We start from the raw sequence: 16,536 nt of genomic DNA on the forward strand, positions 1-16,536 counted from the left end.
ACACATAGAAAAGCAGATTTACAGTCTGCTGCTCCCCAGTGCTGCCCCTTAACGGTGGGCAGTGTATCCATGCTTAATTAAGATGATATCATTGATATAAAATAAATATAATACTAGCTGCACTCAAGGTAGACTCCAGCCTGTTCAATAGTTGGAAGCATTCAACTCCAGATCCTTTTTGGTCCTGCGTGATGTCACCCTTATTCCCATTTAAACCCTGTATTTATTGAAGTAACTGGCAAGTTTTGCATCCCAGAACTGGAATTTTCTGCCCCAAGCTCTGTCTGTGACAGCAATAACAGCTCTGTGTTTAACCAAAATGTTTAACCAAAGTCCTTAAATGATTTCCTTCGGAAGGGGTTTGAGGAAAGCACCTTGTCTCCTTGACATCAGTGTTGTGAAATGGCCACCAAGCCAGGCAGGAAACCTCCACAGGAAAAGGGATTTCCTTTTCCACGGTTTGCCCTAAAGCTGCCCCCAAAGGGTGTCCTGCCAGGGGCCAGCCCCGAGCAGCAGCTGCCTCCAGCACCACTCAGATGTTTAATTTCGGTTTGCATGCAGCCAGAAGAGCTGAGGTTTCGCCCACAGGTTGGGAAGAGGCGGAGAAGAGCCAAGAGTAAAGTTTATAAAGTTCGTTTTATAAGCATTCCATCCCCAAAAGAGAATGCAGCAGAGGAGCTGGCACAGATCTCTCAATGACATCTTCGTGACATCAGAATTCCTTTTCTAAATAAACTCAATGAAGAGCATTTTTTCCTATTAAAAGAGAGCTCAAAAGAATGTGCAGAATGTAAAAATAGAAACTACTTTCGAGGCTGACAGTTAAAATATTTATTTTAGTAGGTTTTTTGTTTCTTTTTTAGTTTACATTTGTATTTTACTTCTCAAGCATGTTTGCTTTTCTAAAACTATTTTTTTTGCCTTCTTCGTGCAACACTTTAATCTCAGCTTTGCAAACCCCCAAAAAAAGAAATTATAGAAAGGGAAAAGCTAAAAATTATTTGAGGAAGACCTTGGAAGCCAACTACAAAACCCCAACTCTTTCCCTACTCTTCCTTGGGTGGCACCAGGAGGAAGTGGAGGCTGGCAGTGGGATCCCATTTGCTGCTTCCACTCGTGGCGTGGCGTCACAAATTTCTGTAATTTCACTTTTGCTGCCAGGGATCACGTCCCTGGGGAACTGGAAAAACGCCCTTCCGCCAAAATCAGACCCAGATCCCACCTGCTGCCAGCTCCTCATAGGGGTGAACAAAAAGCAAGCAGTGGCACCTCCAGGGAGGGCCAGCAGGTAGGGTGAGGTTCCTGAGCTTGGCATCTCTCCGTGCCTCATCCAGCAAAATCTGCCTTCCCTGCAGCGTTTTCACCCTTGACCTTTTGCGTCGCTATTCCCAGGCGATTCCTGGAGCCTGTGCTGGTTTCATTTTAGGCTTCCTGGGCCAGGAGCCAAATGAAAGCTGCCTCACTTTCATGAGGAAGTGCTCGCTCGCTGCCTTTCGTGCTGATGAAACCCGCTGGCCCCTCCTCTCGGCTATATAAGCGTGGGGAAATCGCCAGCATAGAATCCCGTCCATGTCCCGATGTGGCAACACGGAGCTCGGGAATGCCGGCGGTGCCTTCCTCGGCTCTCTGAGGCGCTGCTTGCATCCTCATCCTCAGCTCCAGCTGCACCCATGGCCAACACCATGGGAGCACCAGCCATGCTGGAGAGCGGGAATGCCGGGAAGAGCAGGAGACCCGCGTACTTGCGAGCGGCTCCTTACATTCTCATTTTTGTCTGGCTTGTTCTTTCAGCTCTGGTTCCCATCGTCTTCTGTTTGATCTACCATCAGCAGGTAAGCACAAAGCAAAATTCTCAACTCTGCAGTGCAGGATTCCTAATTCTTGTTAATATAACACGGCTGCGTTGATGCTATCCGCTAACTCCAGCCTAGTAATTCTCTCCTCTTTTGAAGAGTCCTAACGCTTTTGGTTTCCAAGATTTCAGCTGATAATGTTTTTGCCAATCCCTTACTGCCTCACTAATTCGTCAATGTCTTCAGCATTTCCCTTGCATTTCTTTCAGCTAAAAAACAAAGCCAGGTTTTGTTTCTCTGGTTTTTCTTCTCCTGCACCAATGGTGTGCAGTGTTCCAATGTGATATGGTGGTGCTCTGTAGGGACCAGAGGGGCAGAGAAATCGTGCTGATTCCCCAGAGCACAAAGCTTTTTCACATTTGGTTTTTACAATCTAGCTCAAAAACCAGTTACTGAACCGAGTTTTGCTGTTCATTTCACAAGCTAATCCCAATGAGCTTTTCCTAACTGTACTGAACAGAAATACAGGCTGGGCCAAGCTGACTCACGAGCTGAAGGCCAATTGCTCATTTTTTGCTTTCCAAAATGTGAATCTGTGTCCTGGAGGAGCCAAGAACTATTTTGGGATTCGGGGTTGAGACATCCTGCTGTAATGTACCTTCCTGCAGTTCCAGCTCCTCAGGAGAGGACACAAGGAAAAAGCCCCCTTCTCCTAAAAGGAGGAGAAATTTGTTCTCATGATTTGGGAGCTATTTGGGACATAATGATGCCAGGGACCCCTCTGAGGGCTGATCCTGCAGGGCACTGATATTTTAGAAATAATATATGAACTCTGCTAAATTCCCGCGAGAGAGGAACATTCACTGCACCTTATAGCAGGAAAATATGATAAAAACCTCCCCAAATCCACTTTTAGCCCCAAACCCGCAGTTTCCATCATCAGTTTGGGAGTGGTGAAGGAGCAGCTCTGTGACCTGCAGGCACAGCTGCATCTCTCTGATGGTAATGAGCAGATATTTACACATATCCACTCCTTCCCTTCTCTTTTTTGGGAAAAGTTTCTTTAGCTAGTGAAAGGACTGCTTTCAGTCCTGCTGGTCCCTATTAACTGGGGAAAGCAGGAATGGCAATGAGAGCCTTTCCCTGCAAGGCAGCCAACAACTTCCCCAGCACTTGGGACAGCAACTTCCTAAGGAAGGAATGAGTTTGTGCTCCAACAGCAGATTTAAGCATTTCAGAGCTTGCATTCATTGAGGTGTGAGCAGCATGAGGCAGAATCAGGTCCCTGTACCTGTAAGCTGATCCCAAATCTGGGATTTGGGCTCTGTTAGAGAACGGAGCTGCTGTAGAAGAGCTCCGTGAGCAAAGCCCAAGCTGTGAGTCGAGGGAATGGAATGAAACCTCTTTAAATCTCTTGCCACTGACAATTTCCCACCAGGGCACCCACACAGACATCTCCTTCTCCAGGCTGGAAAGGCACTGCAAAACTCACTGCTGGATCAGAAAACCAATCACCCTGAGCTGAGCATGTGCAGCAGCTAGAGAGAGGAAGGCTCAAAATTCATCAGCTGTCCTCCCTGTTGTGCCTCTGTGGTGTGCTAGAGCTGATTTGATTTGTCTGAGTGATTCCAAGCCACTCTGCAGAGCAGGACAGGTTCATGGCTTTAACCAGGGTGGACTAGCACTGTGCTGTGCAGCTTAACACTCTTGTGCACGAGCCCTTGCCCACAGAGTCATCCCTTGTGACACATCCACAAGAGCTGAGTCCAGGGATGGAATGAAAACCTGTCACCCAAGAGGAATGCAGAACTCTTCTCAGGCCATTGCTGATTGGTTGTCCTTTGGTTATTTTAAGTTCTGTGAAAATACCACCAAAATGGACCCAAAAAAATCGATGCAGGCAAAAAATTGTAAGCATTTCAAACTTACTCATAAAACATCTGTTTTTAATAAACAAAACAGCACTTGTGTTTGCAATGGTGGGCAGAAAGATAACTTTTCCTCCTGGGAGAATGCCTTTGTGCCCTTGTAACAATAATGCTCCTCTACTGAGCTCACTGATACACGGAAAATTCCAGGAGAAAACACTGACCAAGCCCTGCTTCTTTCCACAGGCACGGGACACATGCTGGGCACATGGATCTTGTAAGTATGGAGATTCTAGACCTGCTTCCTTGTGCTGTGACATGAGATTTAGGGACAGGGGTCAGCACTGGCAGAGCTCCCAGGGCAAGCAGAGATCCCCAGCTCTGCAGCCAGGGCTGGCAGCCAGCAGCCACCTCTCTCTGCGTGAGCCAGCTCCCCAAAAACCTCCCCAAAAAACAGCCCCACAGGGCTCCCTCACCAGGGACTGACTGATTCCTGCTGGGTGTAAATCACCAGCTCTCTAAGCAAACACCAGGGCAGCTCTAAAATAACGCCCTGCAGAGTAGCTGAGACCTTCAGAGAGGTTTAATTAATTAAATGAAAAATTTCTGCAGGCATAAAATTCCAGCTGATGACAGCTCCCCCTGTGAAGATCTGCAACCACAGCAGCCAGCAAGAAGGTTACTGAAATCTTCACCATCCTCAGATCTAGCTGAAATCCCACCTAGGAATTGTTTCTTATTTTGAGTCTAGCTCAGACCCAACCCTAAAGTCTTGAAAGTTCCCCATCCCCAGGGTGCTTTCCACAGCTAAGCTGTGGTGGCAGGGAACACCTCCAAGCCACAGAGTTCCTTCACAGCCTCTCCTGGCAGACTGAGAGCCCTTTCTAGCACTACTTGGAAGTCAGTAAACTCCAAAAGAATGATCAATAACAATTGCAATGACAAGTAGATAATAATAATTATTAGAAAGCCAAGAAGCGAACGGGGAGCGAGGGACACAGTGATAAAACAATGTACAGAACAGGGTTGTCCTTGGGCACAATTAATCACCACGCTGTTTTGTCTGTGCTTTCCTCAGTTAATGACTCTCCCACAAAGAATGGAGACATGAACTGGGACTGGGAAGTAAAGAACTGCAATGGGGTGGTGCAGGGCCAAGGGCAGTACCTCATCATCCAGCAGACTGGCACGTACTTCGTCTACGCCCAGCTCTACCGCAAGAAGAGGATCCAAGAGCCTTTCAGTCTGATGTTTTACAAGTACCCAGGCACCACCCTCAACAACATCATGGGCCACGAGAATGGCACCATCAGCTTTGCCAGAGCCTTTACCCTGGAGAAGGGAGATCAGCTGTACTGCAGGAAAAACCACAAATACGACGACGTTGTGCTAAAGAATCAGACTTATTGGGGGCTGTTCAAAATGTAGCAGGACTCTGCTCTGAGTCAGCTCCTCCCTTACTCCTCCAGGTCACCCAGTTTCTCTCTGGGTGAAATTCAGCTTGCTGGAATGCGTGCTGTATCTTGTATCCTGCAGTGACAATGAACAGCAAACTTTGGTACTGATGGATGGCTGCTGATGGACACAAAGGGTGAGCAAAAGATGGAGGAAAAACAATCTCAAAGTGTTGTGGGGTTGGCTCTGAGATCCTGGGGAAAAAAAAAAAAAAATCCCTATTTTCAGTCTGCTCTAGGCTGGGGAGGAGCTCTACTCTTCATTACAGAGCTGGGTACCTGCAGTCCCTTGGGTCCCTTCTAACTAGAGGTGCTACATAAAGACAAGGTATTTCATATCCTTTCTGCACAGCCTGCCAGTGAAGCAATGTGCCCACAGCAGAGGGACGAAATGGTTCAGAAACTCCACCAGAAAATCTTCTCAGCTGCTTGCCACCAGCAAGGGAAACGTGCCAGGGAAGCTCCATCTTCACGGGTAGCTCAGAGCACAAGGAGTTTTCCAGTCAGGTTTTCCAAGCAGTGTGAATCCGTGTCACAGACACTCCCAGCACAGAGAGCCTGGGATTTAGCTGAGATTTATCTGGGATTTTTGCTTTCCTGCCTCCCAGACCTCTGTGGGTGACTACTCCTGCCATTCCTTCCAGCTTGTCCCAGCCCTGGGGATGGACTTTCATGGGAAAGCAAAGCAACTGAGAAATTGGATGGAAAGAAATTACTACTTGGGGTGGACTGAGGCTGTTAGGAGTGCTATTTGCTATTATTATTATTATTATTATTATTATTATTATTATAATTATTATTATTGTTGTTACTATTATTATTTTATATTCTGTATATTGTAACTTCAGAGAGTGTAGAGTTAAGCTTTTGCAGACATGTCTGCAGTCCTGTGTTCTGTTTCATACAAGCTGTTACCAATTAAAATTATACTTAATTCTTACATTGCTTGGTTGATTTCCTTAATTTGAAATTTAAAAAAAAAAAAAAGGGAAAGGAAAGGAAAGGAAAGGAAAGGAAAGGAAAGGAAAGGAAAGGAAAGGAAAGGAAAGGAAAGGAAAGGAAAGGAAAGGAAAGGAAAGGAAAGGAAAGGAAAGGAAAGGAAAGGAAAGGAAAGGAAAGGAAAGGAAAGGAAAGGAAAGGAAAGGAAAGGAAAGGAAAGGAAAGGAAAGGAAAGGGAAAGGGAAAGGGAAAGGGAAAGGGAAAGGGAAAGGGAAAGGGAAAGGGAAAAGGAAAAAGGAAAAAGGAAAAAAAAAAAAAAAGAAAAAAAAAAGAAAAAAAAAGTAAAAAAAAAAAAAAAAAAGAAAAAGAAAAGAAAAAGAAAAGAAAAAGAAAAGAAAAAGAAAAGAAAAATACCGAAAAACGCCCTTACAAACCGCAAGCGTATCTCAGTTCTTTGATACAGGCTGAAAAAATAACTGACTGACACATTTCTCTACCCTTTGTCTGCTTTCACTAAAGGGCCTCCTCTTCTCCCAGAGCTGGCAGTGTCAGCACAGAGTGAGACTGGCTTGCATTGCTCACAGGGCAGCTCCATGCACCACCCACCCTCCCCAGGTACTTCTGAGACAAAGCCCAAAAAGGGTCTTCTGGGGATGGAGAACATCCTGTTCTGCATGTCAGAGCAGCAAAACCCAGGCCCTGCAGCAGCTGGCCTGAAGATCAAGACCCCAATGATCAGCTAAGCCTAAGGAGAGGAAAATCATTCCAGTGCAGCAGTCCCTCCTCTCTCTTACTCAGTGAGGAAAGGATCACTCAGGCAGCAGAGCTGGAAGCAGGGTCCTGCCTGGGGTGAGAGCAGAGCAGCCCTGAGCACCCCAGAGCCCCCAGCCAGAGCAGGAGCTGCAGGCTCTGCAGGGACAGGGGCACAGAGTGTCCTTGGAGGGGTCTGGGAGGGACGGCACAGCCAGGCTGCTGGGCCACCAGCTGTGCCTGCTGGGCCACCAACCTGCCTGGGTCTATGTCCTCCCCTCTGGCTCCTTTGTCCCCCCCTGTTGTGTCCCCCCTGTGGCTGCTGTGCAGCTGTCACTGCTGAAATGCCCCAGGAACATCCAGCTGCACAGCACTCAGCTTTCTCCAAGAGCTCTTCCAGCAGCAGCTGAGGCCACCAGAGCTCCTCTCCCCAGCCCCCTGTCCCAGGCTCTGTCTCCTGCATTTATTCTCTTGCTGGACCCCCACACCTGTTTCTTTCTCCCTCTCCCTCCCAGCTCCCTTTGTGTGTCCCTGGCTCAGCCTCAGCTTGTCTGGGCTCCATCACCTGCAGAGCTCTCCTGGTCAGACCCAGGCACAGCATCACATCTCCAGCTCCTTTCAGCAAGGGACGTTGGAACTAAATGGGTCATGCTGTTAAAACAAAGATTCCCAAGGTGAATTTATGAAGGGCTGCAAAGGGACAGATGTGAGAATGCTGCAGCATCTCTGCCACAGGCAGCAGCAGCATCAGCTGCAAAATTGGAATCTGTACACATGGCAAGTTCCTGCTCATCCCTGCCCATTCCAAACAGCTGGACAGCAGCACATGGTCTTTTGGCTTGAGCATTGATCCTGAAGGATCAATTTCCTTAGAATAAATCCAGAGACTACAGTGCATCCACTCCATGGAGCAGCTGCATTGTCTGACTCTAAAATCATTGTTGTCTCACAGCTCCAGATCCCTGCTGCAGCCTGGAGCAGAAGCTCTGGAGTCACAGCTGATTTGGCCCCATGAGCAGCTGCAGACCCAGGATTCCCCAGCTGACAGCCACAGCTGGGCACTGGCAGAGCAGCAGCAGGTTTGGAGGACAGAGTGCCATCACTCACACTCATTCTCCAGCCTGGCCAGGGAAAAAAGCCAAATTAACACTGGCAGATTATGGCTGATGGCCAGCAATTGAATGCCAGCAGTTATTTCTTACCCTTCTTTAGGAGTAATCAATTAACCAAATGCCAGTGTTTGGATTCCTTCAACTTTTAAATGTTCCTCCTCTCCTCACCCCTGGGAATGCACAGCAGATCTAAAAGATGTCACCCCACACACCTCAGGATGAAAATGCTGCCTCTTTGAAAAAAAAAAAATCTTATGCACAGCTGCCAAATCAATAATTTACATTAAAACCCCTCTTATTTCAACATTTTGAAATCAGGACTTGTTTCTTGGAAAGCCTTCTCACTAAGGTGCAAGGCTGTGAAAAATAGTGTATTTCTTTATGACACGATGCATTTTAATTAAATGTGCTTTCAAATCTATGGGAAGTATAATTTAAAAGAAATGAGATTGACATCATGATTGGCATCATGAGATTGACAGTATAAATAGTCAGTCATGTGCCTTCAACCACGGAAAAAAAATTGTGGTGGTTTTTTCAACAGGGCTAGGGGATTTTTCTGCTTTGTCAGAAGCTTGCTACACTGCACAGAGATGCAAATGGCCCTTGAAATAGAGATTTCAGTCTCTTTAGAAGTTAGCCAAAATGTAGTCCTAAAAAGAAATAACGGGATATTTTAGCAAATAAATTCTTCAATACAAACAGCCACAGAATAATCAGCAGGTTTTTTGTTCAACAGACAGCCACAGCCACCCATCACCCCACACCTTGGTACTTTACACCCCCCATAGTCAGAGGAGGCTGTGCAAGGCTGATCTAGAAGTTCATCCAGAAAGTGCCACAAAGCACATCCAAACCAGCACAGGAGGCAGAGACATTTCTGATGATGACATTTCTGATTTCATTTCTGAACTGCCCAAACACACAGTGGTTTCTGCCTGTGTCTCAAAAACAAGGGAAACTCCACTGGGTCAGAGAAATGAGTGATGGTGCTGTCCCTCTGTTTCACCACAGAGGAAAGGTAAATGAAGAACTTTAATTTGGGTTGCTTCAAGCAAACTACTGAATTTTTACCAATTTTACAGAGTAGCTTCTATTGTGCAAACAGAACTAGCATTAATTTTAGTTCTAACTTCCAGTGCTCAAGACTGAGCTCAGTGCAGTAAAATGATGCAGATAAGGAGGTTGCAGCTAAGAAATCTGGCTTTGGTCCTGGAAAGATGATGGCTGCTCTAAAAGCTTTTCCTCTGACAACTCATCCCACGCCTCCAGGACAAAAATTAACTGTCCCAGTGGGATTTTTATTTCTGAACCATTCCCAGTGGGAATGAACTCAGTCTGGCACCACAAATTACAGACTGGCAATTTCAGCTCTAAAGACAAGTGCCTGGAAAGCTCAAAACTGCTGAAACAGGAGGAGTGACTTTGTTATTCCCATCCCTGCAGAGTGACAACAGCTTTCATCAGTTTAAAATCCAGGTATCTCTGTGCTCTCCACTGTGCTGGGCACAGCATCTTTGCCTGAGCCTGCACCATCACAGATTTTGGGTCCAACAGGCAGAACACCACTTGGAGAGGATCACCAGCACCCTGGAGACAGGGAAGAAAACCACAGCAAGATGATGTGATTTTCTGAGGGTCACCAGAAGGGCAGGGATGGTGACAATGATGATCTGTATCATTATCTATCATGGAAAATGAATCAAACAGACACTGGATGGAACCTGACCATGGGACTCAGGGGGAGGCATCCTCACTTGTCAGGAATGGTGTGGCCAGCAGGACCAGGGAAGTGATTCTTCCCTGTGCTCAGAACTGCTGAGGCCAAACCACGAGTTCTGGGTCCAGTTCTGGACTCCTCAATTTGGGATGGATGTTGAGATGCTGGAGCATGTCCAGAGAAGGCAGCGAGGCTGGTGAAGGGTTTGGAGCACAATTCTGATGAGGAGAGGCTGAGGGAGCTGGGGTTGTCAGCCTGGAGAAAAGGAGGCTCAGGGGTGACCTTGTCACTGCTAGGAAGGAGATTGGAGCCAGGTGGGGTTTGGCTATTTGATTCTCCCAGGCTATTTGTGATAGGACAAGAGGACACAGCCTTAGGCTGTGCCAGGGAGGTTTAGGTTGGACATTGAGAGGAATTTCTGCACAGAAAGGGTGATGGGATGCTGGAATGTGGGAGGTGGTGCAGTCACTGCCCTGGAGTGTTTAAGGACTGGGCACTGGGATGGGATGGGAGGTGGTGCAGTCACTGCCCTGGAGTGTTTAAGGACTGGGCACATCCCTCAGTGCCATGCTCTGGGTGACAAGGGGCTGTTGGGTCAGGGTTGGACTCGCTGATCTCAGAGCTCTTCTCCAACCAAACAGACTCTGATTCTGAGGCTCTGAAACCAAACATCCTCATCAAAAGAGCATTGATAAGTGATAAGAGCATTGAGGAAATATGTGTGCATTGAGTGCCACATATGGTCTTCATTATAATTTTTTCTCTCTTTTGAAGAAAACAATCCATTCAGAACATCCCAGGAAGGGAGCCAAGTGCCAGAAGCATGACTGTGGTGCAGTTACCACAGTGCTCACCCACCACTTGTCCTGGCCTCCTTGGACACCTGCCTCTGCTGTGGATCCCTGGACTTTCCCAGGCTCAAGAGCAAAACCCATTTCCATTTCAGGTCTTTTGAAGTGGGATTTCACACTGAATGGCTCTGCCAGCAGAAATCTGGCAAATCCCACGTTTCACCTCATTTGAGAGGGGAACAGGCAAAAGCATTTCTTTCCTTTGCCATACAACTCCAACCTGTGAAGAAGAAATTCTGATTTCATGCCACCCTTCCCCAGAGCACCTCAGCTGCCAGTGCCCACAGAACAGTCACTGGGTGCTGCTACCACAGCCTTTATTGCACAAGGCACAAAACACATCTGCTCCTGGACTTTTTGATGAACACCTACAAGGGCTCCAGACTGGTTTTGGGAGAAACTGCTTTGTGGTGTGGCCCTGCTGCTGCACAAGACATCTGCTGACAGGGCCAGCAAGCTGCCTCCCCTTCTGGCAAACCTCTGAAGAAGCAGAAAGGACTTGGAGGCAACACATCCTGTCCTTGCAGAGTAAACAATTCACAGAAGAGCCATGGAAGGGAAGTCACAGGGGTATGACTCACTCCCAGTGTAAAAATCAAAGTATTCCATTACACCATGCTGTCAGAGGGGCCAGCTGGATGCTCTTCCATCCTGCAGCCCCCAGCTCACTCCTTGCTATCACAGCTAACACCTTTCCCCCCCAGTTCCATCCTTGTAGGTTCCCTGGTGCTCACCTTTCCAGCTTTGGGTCATTCATTTTACACCTGCTTTCACCATATTTGAGGCCTTTATAAAATGTTTTGAATATTTGAGATTAGCAATTAGAGAAGATCAAGTAAACCATCTAAAAATACTAGCAATACTAAGTAAACATCTAAGTCCTCCCTGCTATGCACCCCATGATGAGGTTTAGCTTTGAAAAACCTACACAAACTTTTGAGATGCATGGAAGGTGTTGCAAGATGTGGTGAAGAGAGGAACACAACAGCAAACTCCAATTTTAGCTGGTTTTGAGCAGCCCAGGAATCTACAGAGTAGGGGGGGTCCTGAAAAGAATGCCAGTCAGGAAAAAACCTCAAATTCTTTCAAAAGTGTGTCATAACTCTGGAGCTGGGGCTGAAAGACGGGAAGATCTTTCAAATTCCAAATCTAAAGCTAATCCAGGAACTTGCATTTTACACCAGGGTGGGTAATACTACTGGCTTTTGATCCTCATCAGATTAAAATTTTTTAAAAATACTTGCAGATCAAGATAGTTCTATCTGCAGCCCTTCTCCTACAGGGTTGTAAATTCTTCCCAATTTTCCCTCCTGAATTTTCCTTTCACATACAGTGAGTCTATACCCATGGTAGGAGAAGGGATCAGGGACAGGTCATTCCTCACATGAAGGAAACACCTGAACAGCACCTCATGGTCTGGCCAGTCATTTAAACACCTGTCTGAGCAGCAGCACTGAAATTTGGGGATGTGTTTAAATACTTTAAACAAAAGGGAAAGGTTTTTCTGTTTTGTTTTTTCATTTTATGTTTTTTTAACAGAAAAACTAGTGGGGATGGAAACCAGGGGTGAATCTGTAACAGTGAAGTCTTGTTTGGCACAACTCTTTTTGAGAACAAGCTGGAAAAATCTCACAGTGCATGATATGGAAAATTAGAGGTGGCTTAATCCTTTACCCCTTGGGCATGGGAGAAAAGCTTTGGGCTGTGGAACCTGCAGCTGGGATCTGGTGCTGGAAAAAAATACAGCTCTGAGAAAAGCAGATCCAGAACCTGGAGCTTAGTTAAATCCTGCAGTGGATTTCCACTGGACTCTGTCTTTTTCTCACCAGCCCTGTTATGACAAAAGTGCAACAATTTGGAAGGATTCCCTTTTCCAGCAAAAGAAGGTGGATTAAGGTGGGCTACAGTCAGTGCAGACACAAGCAGAGAAATAGCCCAAGTATTTTTTCTAGTTCTAAGCAATATTCAGCTCTTTCATGTAAGTGATGTTGAAATCTTTTCTGGAAATTAGACACTTCAATAAGTTTCTATTCTCAGCATACATAAGCCTTTGGATCTGGTGTTCCCCTCTGTGTGGAGGAGATGACAATTTGGAGTGGCTTAGCTGACTGTGAAGAAACACATCACGAGAGCAAATATTTGGGGATCTAGAACCACATGCACCAAAATCACCTGACAGTGGGAGCAGGGATTTCCTTCTGCACTGTGATGCTGGAACCCTGGTCACTGAGAATTTTACACTTTCTGTGCTGACAGGCACTGACCCCCAAGAGAATATATACTGCAAAAAAAAAATTTTAAAAATACTGCATTTGACCTGATGAAAAAGAAAAGGCTTCCAAAATTGAATAATAGTACTGGAATTATGAGTGTGTAGTTTAAATAGAAGAGTGTAATATCACATGGTAGAAAACTTAAAGTTTAAAGTTTTTGGAATATAGTAATATATATAAAGGAAAATAAAAGTTTGAAGACAGACTAGTCCTTCTTCTTCACCTTCTTCTTCATGGGTTTGAGTAATATTATGTAATTAGATTAAAAGTTCTGCATTATGGCCACAAGTGGTTAGCCATTAAGTTAAAATTTAAATAATTTTGGTAACATTTCTTAATTAAGCAGTTTACCCTTAAAAATCTTATAAAAATATAAAGCACCACTTTTAGCTTATTAACTTTAAGTACTGTAAAACTCACAATTTATAAAATGATAATGCAAATAAAAAATAAAAACACCTAAATCCAAACAAAAAATACCATCTGACTCATTTAATCCCAACCCTAAAATAAAAAATAAAACTCAGCATTGCTAAACACACTGCTCTATGAAACCTGCATTACAGACTGAAGAGTGCTGGACATTAATAGCAATGTTCACATTGATTTCAGAAATCAGACTGGGCAAAGAACAGAAAACCCTGTGCTATAAACTCTTCCTGGATGAAGAGCAGACTGTCTGAGATGGAGCTCCTGCCTCCAAGTACCTGCACAGGAACAGCAGAGACCAAGACACTGAGAAAGCACTGAAAAAAAAACCATCCTAGGAACCACATCTACACCAGGTTTTGGTCCAAATCACCGTGGGTTTTGCTCATCCTGAACATCAAAATGCCACAAGGTGCTCCAGGCTTCCAAGATTTTCAGGGTTCAGGCACAGGGAAGACATCCAAACCCTGCTGGGCTGGAGCCAGCCAAGTGCAAATCTCAACCCTGATACTCAGCTGGGTTACTGACAAGGAAAGGGAAGATAGCAAGGAATCAAAACATATAAAAGTGAATATACTGCAGGCTGGCTTATAAAATCACTTATCACCAGTCTAAGTGAAACAATTCACTCTCGCTGTTGATAAAGATCTATAAGGAAATACTTTTCTGGCTGCCAACATGTTTATATGTATGTTTTTAAAATAAGTTATTTATGTGCTGAAATTCAGATGGTTTCACAACAGCCTTGACACTGGAAACACAGGCTGGGTTAGATACTCATTTAAATCCATATAAACAATTTATCTCTAACTGTTTATAATAATTCTTACGTAATAGGGGGGAGTCAGAGGACATCAATCCATCCCAGTAACATCATCTCAGCCATGTGACCTTTTAAAATGTGGGGGCTGAGGACACTACCCTGCCCTCAGCAGTGGTCATCCTTAGCTGTGTGTTGGATAACTTTAAAAGGAGCAGGAATTTAAGTATGCTCTAAGGTCAGGGACAAGATGAATTTTTTACTAGTGGCTATTAAATAATTGCTCAGTTGTTACTCTTACTTAGATGTGCAAAGAAATGCAGTAAGGACATGGTTCCTATCACTACTTCAGTGATTTTTCCTGGAGTCCTATAGCCCAAAATGGAGCTGTCCTGACTCTGCTGGGATGAGCTTGGACCAGTGCTCAGAACATCAGAGCACAACTGAGAGCAGGAGACATTTCTTTGTAGAAACTGGAGCTGATTTCCAGAATGGCTGGAGTTCACCTGCATCCTTCCTCTGAGCTCTGCTTGTTGGATTAAGCAGGAAACTCAAGTCTCGCTTGGCCAGGTTTGTTCTGTCACTGCTGGGACAGAAATGTGATGTCCCTGGAGGGTAGGCAGAGTTCTTTATTGATTCAGCTTCACTAAGACTGCACAATCATGAGCTCCCTGCCCAAAATGCCTTTCTGTTCTAAGTACAGAAAAGAGGAAATCACATTAAGTGACCAGCATGGAATCGGATGGGCTGGAACAGATCTGGAATTACAGCACCTCTGCCTTGATTCCTGAGCCAGCACTTCAGTGACAGGGTGATGGCCACTTACCCACTGTCCCCCTTCCCCTCAAAGAGCTTTAACTCACTTGTTTGGAGACAGAGGAAAAATATGGGGACATGCAAAGAAGACAAATGTCTGATTTTCAGGTGCAGTGCAGAGGATGTGATCCCTGCAGCACCCTGCATCTGGCCCAGCCATGAATCCCTTTTGAATAACACTCAGCAACAAAGACCCCATCCTCCACAGAGCATGACCTTCTTGTGGCACTCATAACTGGCAAACTGGGAATTTCAAGCTGCTTGGAGAAGACCCAAGACATTCACATGATTTTTTTCCCTTCAAGGCAGCGCTTGGGTCTCCTTTCCCTCTAATTCAATGTGTTGCCATTAATTCCCTTCATGCATGATCCCAGAGTTGGAGGGACTTGGACTTTCCCAGTTTTTCCTCCTAGAACACTTCTGTGTGTCTGGCCCCACTTGGCTGAACTGGATGAGCAAAGCAAACAGGGGATTCTTCGAGTCTACCTCCTACTATTTCCTAGGAAAGTAGTTTAAAGTAGACATCGATTTCTTCTGAATTCCTGCAGCTGTTACACGTCAGCAAGAGAGCACACAGGTGGGGAAAAGGCACTGACCTGGAGATGTGTCCTCTTGGGGCTTTCCTGATTGCCTTCTTTCCTTTCCAGAGTGGAGGTGGCAGCAAGGAGAGTCCCTGTCCTTGGAGGATTGCATCCCATGGAAAAAGTGATCAAAACCCTCATGCCTTTTCCCTGTACTGCTGGTGGGAAGGAGGGAGAGGCTGGGGTGGGGAAAAAGGTGTTCTAAGCTCTTATTTGACTTCCCTTATTCTGTTAGCAATAAATTCACTTTATACCTTAAAGCTGAGCCTGTTTTGTGCTTGGAGTGTTTTCTCCTGGTCCTTATCTCAACTCATGAACCCTTCACTAATTTTTTTTCTCTCCTCTGCCCAGCTGTGGCAGGGGAGGGTGAGTGAGTGCCTGGCATTAACACAGGGGTACAAACCAAACATTTCAACCTTAATTTAACATTTTAAACTTTTCAAGTCATCAGCTCGAGCACTCAAAGCTGGGGAAATGTTAGAATGCAAACTGCTTTGCAAATGCTGAATACAATCCTGGTTGTCTGTGTGCAGTTGAATCACACATTCTCAGGGCACCAGGTCTCATTTGCTGCACAGCAAATATCATTCATTAGGGATGGATGTGACCCAGCAAGAAAGGAAGATTTAGTCTGTCCATATTTGCCACAGGAGCTGGACTATGCATAGGGCACAAGCTGACAAACAGCACACTCACAGATGACTTCAGGCAGTTTGATCATTTTGTTTTATCCCTCCACAAACAGCGTATTTATGTGTTGCTGAGCAAATAACAAAACCAAAACCTCTTAAAAGTGGCTGCTAATGGTAGATTCTTCATCCTCTGAGATGCCTCTTATTTTTACAGCCACGTGGATCCATAGCTGCAGGTTAGATGGAAAAGTCATTTGCACTCCAACAAATAAAATAAAATTAAGGAACATCCTCACGCTTGCCCTGAAGGCAGTAAGGTCCCAGAGCATGCAAACAGAGCAAGAACATGAGCAGTGAATAAAAGTTTGCCCTGATTTCTGTACACAGCAACCAAGCCAGAGATGCAGGGGCAGCTCCAGGGCTGCATTTCCCAGTTTGTGAATGCTCGACCTTCACAGTAATTTAACACACAGGTGCAGTCTGAGGTGTTCACCAGAGATTTCTGCTTTGGATTTGATGCATGGACAGTGGCCACTGCTAGTTTTAATTTTCAGTTCT

The 16,536-nt window shown here is 45.5% G+C and overlaps 1 protein-coding gene across 1 annotated transcript; it reads left to right on the top strand.

Moving 5' to 3' along the window:
• Nucleotides 1–1,565: 1,565 nt before the first annotated feature.
• Nucleotides 1,566–6,055, top strand: LOC130256270 (uncharacterized). The gene is made up of 3 exons (XM_056497759.1): nt 1,566–1,832; nt 3,908–3,938; nt 4,740–6,055. The coding sequence occupies exons 1-3, from the start codon at nt 1,578–1,580 to the stop codon at nt 5,087–5,089; spliced, it is 636 nt and encodes a 211-aa protein (XP_056353734.1). The 5' UTR covers nt 1,566–1,577; the 3' UTR covers nt 5,090–6,055.
• Nucleotides 6,056–16,536: the final 10,481 nt, after the last annotated feature.

The sequence above is a fragment of the Oenanthe melanoleuca genome, chromosome 8 (assembly GCF_029582105.1).
Source record: "Oenanthe melanoleuca isolate GR-GAL-2019-014 chromosome 8, OMel1.0, whole genome shotgun sequence".
NCBI lineage: Eukaryota > Metazoa > Chordata > Aves > Passeriformes > Muscicapidae > Oenanthe > Oenanthe melanoleuca.